This window comes from Ovis aries, chromosome 15, assembly GCF_016772045.2.
Source record: "Ovis aries strain OAR_USU_Benz2616 breed Rambouillet chromosome 15, ARS-UI_Ramb_v3.0, whole genome shotgun sequence".
NCBI classification, from domain to species: domain Eukaryota; kingdom Metazoa; phylum Chordata; class Mammalia; order Artiodactyla; family Bovidae; genus Ovis; species Ovis aries.
In genome coordinates this window covers 78,687,975-78,693,874 of record NC_056068.1, presented here as the reverse complement: position 1 = coordinate 78,693,874, position 5,900 = coordinate 78,687,975, and the positions used below count along the sequence as shown (strand labels likewise).

Here is a 5,900-nt window from a genome sequence, read left to right as displayed (position 1 = left end):
TGGACACGACTGAGCAACTGAACTGAATATAATAACCAAAAGCTCCACCCAAGATAATTCTATTAAGTTTGAGTATATTAGGAAGTTGTATTGTACAACTGAATAACAATGGCACTGTAACTGTGAAGCTCCCAGGGTGTATGGGAATCAATCATGTAACCAATAAACTTTGGTTGAAGTTCTAATAGATGAAGAGAAGTGGTAAGAGGGAGGATTATAATAATTTAAGTTAAAACAAGTTTACAGAACCTAGGATATATTGCTAAAGCATCTGTTCTTTGGGTATTAATGAGAAGAAATCCATTATATACTGAAAAGAAATGGAATGGCCTTCAGGACTCCAAAGTTGCTTTTACCATCATGTCATCAGTCAAGCCACATCCTCTCTGAACCCTCAGCCACATTGGAAAGGTTAAGATAACAAGTCATTGAGAGATTAAGCTGCTTCACTAAGTAACAAGTGGAACCAATATATCTTGAGGTAGAAAATTCAGATTTGCATTCTAGATATAGAATTGTCTCTGGTTTGCCTCAAAGATTAATATTTTAACATTAAAGTAAATCACAGCTCTCTTAGTTTTAGCTTGCTCTCACTGCCTCTATGGGGGTTTCACAGGTGGAGCTAGTGGTTAAGAATCTGCCTGTCAATGCAGGAGATGTAAGAGATGCAAGTCCAATCTCCGAGAGCTCTGGAAGTTCAAGATATAAACCTGGAATGATTCATAATTTTTCAATGGTGCTTTGACACCAACAAGTTGGTTCTTTGTAATATTCAACATTACTGAATCCAAATATGCTTCAACTATGTATATAAATCTCACATGAACTAGAGAAAAGTGCAGAATACTTTTCTCAGTTTGAAGGTACAGAAATTCAAGTTGTTAGAGAATTATAGGATTGCCTTAGCGGGAAGAAGAAGATAAAAGTATATTTACTTATAAGGGAGGTCAATGGCTTCACAATTGAGAACATGAGGTCTTGGTACAGAAAATTCTATGTTCAACTACTATCTCTGCTGTTGATCAGTTCTAGGTCCTTGGAAACATTTCTTAAACTATATGAAGATTATAATAGTATCTTAAAATCTGTGGAAAGTATTAAGTGGGTTAAGTATAGGATTTAGGACTCTGTCCAAATAAGGTGAAGTAAGTGTGTGTGTGTGTGTGTGTGTGTGTGTGTGTGTGTGTGTGTGTGTATTTCTATGTGTGCTAATAGTGACAGGAGCAGTACAGTGTATTAATATTTGTTGAACTATCAGATCATGCTCGACACATAGATTCTCAATAATACATGCAGAATACTCAAAGTTTTGACCTCTCATCATGTACCAGACATTTGGCTGACCTTTTCCTGTGTATCTGCTTAACTCAGTCATTCAACCTGTCAGTGTCATCATTTTGTTCATCCATTTGATGAGACTCAGATACTAACCCTGCATTAAGCAAATAGCAAGTGCAAGCCTTAACTCTGAAGTCAATTATTTTCCCCAATTCTAGTGGTCTTCCCAAGTGATAGATTGAAGATGTGATATTTTAGTGACTTTGTAAGGGATTAATATGCCTCCTAGCAGTTGTTGAGTTAATTGATACCTCTATTTCTTTATTCCAAAAGAAAAATCAGCAATTTTTTCTCATTATCTTATCAGGCTTTCTCCCAGTGGACATGGATGTTGGAAATCGCACCATCCTGACTGAATTCATCTTACTGGGTCTCTCAACAGACCCCCAGTGGCAACTAATACTATTTGGGATATTTCTGACTGTCTATTTGGTTACCTTGTCAGGGAACATGACCCTGGTTATCTTAATCCGTATTGATTCCCACCTGCACACACCTATGTATTTTTTCATTGGCAATCTGTCTTTCTTGGATTTCTGGTACACCTCTGTGTACACTCCCAGAATCCTGGCGACTTGTGTCTCAGAAGATAAACGCTTTTCCCTGGCTGAATGTGGAGCCCAGCTATTCTTTTCTTGCGTTGTAGCCTACACTGAGTGCTTTCTCCTGGCAGCCATGGCGTACGACCGCCACATGGCAATCTGTAACCCGCTACTTTATTCGAGTTCTATGTCTCCTTCTCTCTGTACCAGACTTGTTGCTGGCTCCTATATAGGAGGCTTCTTGAATGCCATAGCCCATACTGCCAACACTTTTCGCCTGAGTTTCTGTGGCAAAAATATCATCGACCACTTCTTCTGTGATGCACCGCCGCTGGTGAAGATGTCGTGTACAGACACCAAGGTCTATGAGGAGGTCCTCCTGGGTTTCGTGGGCTTCACAGTCCTCTTGAGCATTCTTGTCATCATCATTTCCTATTTCCACATCCTTCTCGCTATTCTGAGGATCCGCACGGCTTCGGGAAGGCGCAAGGCCTTCTCCACCTGCGCCTCACACCTGGTCTCGGTCATGCTCTTCTATGGATCCTTGCTCTTCATGTACTCAAGGCCAAGTTCCGCCTACTCCCTGAAAAGAGACAAAACGGCTGCCCTGTTCTACACTGTGATCAACCCACTGCTCAACCCTCTCATCTATAGCGTGCGAAACAAAGACGTCAAAGAGGCCTTCTGGAAAGCAGCAAAGACCGTAAGACCTCAGAGATGAAGGCTATCTTTTCTGCAGAATGTTCTCGTTGCATTTTCTAGGTTATTGGCTTATTAACGTGTTTGTAAACATTACCATATTTCAAGTAAATGCAGCATGTTATACTTAAAAAAGGAACACTGATTAAACCATATGTTTTTATTACTCCCTTTTTGTGATTAAATGATTTTAAATATATGATATTAGTATGTTTGATGTTTTAAGATACTGTAGTATGCTTGATTCTATAGTTGTGGTTTAGATGTTTGGTCATGCTGGACTGTTGCAACTCCGTGAACTGTAGCCTGCCAGGATCCTCTGTCCTTGGGTTTCTCCAGATGAGAATGTTAGAGTGGTTTGCCATTTCTTTCTGCAGGGGATCTTCCTGACCCAGGTATCAGACCCACATCTCCTAAACTGCAAGTGGATTCTTTACCACTGAGCCACTGTGGGAAACTTATTATGCTTCTTAGCGATACTATATTTTCCATAACATTTATCTGCCTGATTAACTTTGGAAAGTCTTAAAGACAAAAAGGAATTTGATGGATTTTTGTATAAAATTTGATTTTGAAACAGTGCACAAACTTCATTCTGTGGGTAAAGTATTTGGAGTGGCTAAATTTTTGGAAATTGACTCAAGATTTTATACACGTTTATTTTTAGGAAGTAATTCCACCATATTTATTCAAGAGCTCTAAATGAGTACATAGACAATATCATTGTAAATTTGTCTTTGTAAAATTGATATATTCTACATTAATTTAATATAAGGCCAAATATTTGGCAAAATATTAAATTGATGTAGATGAAATGCTAGGTCCATGAGTCAAGGCAAATTGGAAGTGATCAAACAGGAGATGACAAGAGTGGACATCGACATTCTAGGAATCAGCGAACTAAGATGGACTGGAATGGGTGAACTTAACTCAGATGACCATTATCTACTACTGTGGGCAGGAATCCCTTAGAAGAAATGGAGTGGCCATCATACTCAACAAAAAAGCCCCAAATGCAGTACTTGAATTCAATTTCAAAAATGACAGAATGATCTCTGTTTGTTTCCAAGGCAAACCACTCAATATTACAGTAATCCAAATCTGTGCCCTGATCAGTGATGCTCAAGAAGCTGAAGTTGAATGGTTCTATGAAGACCTAGAAGATGTTCTAGAACTAACACCCAAAAAAGATGTCCTTTTCATTATAGGGGACTGGAACGCAAAAGTAGGAAGTCAAGAAATACCTGGAGTAACAAGCAAATTTGGCCTTGGAGTACAGAATGAAGCAGGGCAAAGGCTAGTAGAGTTTTACCAAGAGAACGCCCTGGTCATAGCAAACACTCTCTTCCAACAACACAAGAGAAGACTCTACACATGGACATCACCATATGATCAAAACCAAAATCAGATTGATTATATTCCTTGCAGCCAAAGAGGGAGAAGCTCTATACAGTCAAAAAAACAAGACCAGCAGCTGACTGTGGCTCAGATCATGAACTCCTTATTGGCAAATTCAGACTTAAATGGAAGAAAGTAGGAAAAACAACCAGACCATTCAGGTCTGACCTAAATCAAACCACCTATGATTATACAGTGACAGTGAAAAATAGATTCAAGGGATTAGATCTGATAGACAGAGTGCCTGAAGAACTATGGATGGAGGTTCATGACATTGTACAGGAGGCAGGGATCAAGACCATCCCCAAGAAAAAGCAATGCAAAAAAGCAAAATGGTTGTCTGACGAGGCCTCACAAATGGCTGGGAAAAGAAGAGAAGCTAAAGGCAAAGGAGAAAAGGAATGATATGCCCATTTGAATGCAGAGTTCCAAAGAATAGCAAGGAGAAACAAGAGTCTTCCTCAGTGATAAATGCAGAGAAATAGAGGAAAATAATAGAATTAGAAAGACTAGAATGCCTGTCTCAGAATCATTTAAATCAGTTTCTGCACCCCTAGGATTGTAGATTCCTGCAAACCCTTAGTATTTAATGGCAATTAAATAAAACTGTTTTTTGAGAAATTGGGAATTAGTAAGATGGAGAAGAGGACGACAGAGGATGAGATGGTTGGATGGCATCACTGACTCGATGAGTTTTACATAGAGTTTGAGGAAGCTCCAGGACTTGGTGATGGATACAGAAGCCTGGTGTGCTGCAGTCCATGGGGTCACAAAGAGTTGGACATAACTGAGTGACTGAACTGAAGATAGAGAATTTTTTTTCTGAGACTAAGTTTTCCTAGTGAGAATTTTCATTCTCATTTTTCTTTAGTTATGTAGAAGCCAAATTAAACTTATGTGTATACATATGCATACCATATATATATATATATATATGTCCAGAACATACATGTATTTGCATGTTATTAAAATCATGTGCATATTAAAGTCACACGTTCATTAATATTATTTTGTAAACATTTTAATTTATCTATTTTTAGTTGAGGGAGAGTTTCTTTCCAGTATTGTGTTGGTTTCTGCCATACAGCAACATGAATCAGCCATAGATATATATATGTGTCTCTCTCTCCTGAACCGCCCTTCCACTTCCCAGCCCACCCCACATCTCTAGGTTTGTCACAGAGCCCCACTTTGGGCCCCTGAGCCACACAGCACATTCCCACCGGCTATCTGTTTTACATATGGTAATGTGCGTGTTCCCGGGCTACTCCTTCCGTTTGGCCCATGGTCTCCTTCCACGCCTTCTATCCCAAGTCTGTTCTCCATGTCTTTGTCTCCATTGCTGCCTTTGTTACAAGTTGAATACCTTTCCTCTGTTCTTCCAAACCCATGCTCCATCCTTTTAATCTCATCTCTGCTCCAGGATGCTCCGCTGTACTAACTGCATCTGTGGGCTCATTTGTTCTCTGTGTACTTAGTGTGTTTAGCCAGTGGTTGTGGCTAGAAGGGAAGAGAGTAGGGTCAGAGTGTTTTTTCCCAGCCTCCTTTCTTGCAAAAATGTCATAGCTAGGTTCATCCCTGGACCTAAACCATAGATCCTGCTGGATGGCCCATTTCAAAGCTTCCCCTTCAGTGCTCATAGCCTCTTTCTTTTCATATATTGATTCCTCCAGGAACAGAGGAGGTAACAGCTCTCAGAAGTTATTAGTTCTAGCTTTATCACATTAGTCTGGAAATTATGCAAGCCTTAGACATTCTTTTATATTAATACCTTTATTAAACCCTCACCAAATTAACTAGTTTGTGTGACCTTCCACTACCTGCCAGGTTCATAACTGATATTGGTGTTAGAGCAGTCTCAGGAGACAAACATTCAAATATAATTGAATTGTTCACATATTTGGAGATTAGACATTTAAACTC

The 5,900-nt window shown here is 39.3% G+C and overlaps 1 protein-coding gene across 1 annotated transcript; it reads left to right on the top strand.

The window, feature by feature from the left end:
* Nucleotides 1–1,662: 1,662 nt before the first annotated feature.
* On the top strand, nt 1,663–2,671 carry LOC114118544 (olfactory receptor 9G4). Its single transcript, XM_027979897.2, has one exon. It carries the CDS (start codon nt 1,663–1,665, stop codon nt 2,599–2,601), a length of 939 nt encoding a protein of 312 aa, XP_027835698.1. The 3' UTR covers nt 2,602–2,671.
* The last annotated feature ends 3,229 nt before the right edge of the window (nt 2,672–5,900 follow it).

Coding starts and splice junctions, on each gene's coding strand:
- LOC114118544 (XM_027979897.2), top strand. CDS start 1,663: ATGGATGTTGGAAATCGCACCATCCTGACTGAATTCATCTTACTGGGT.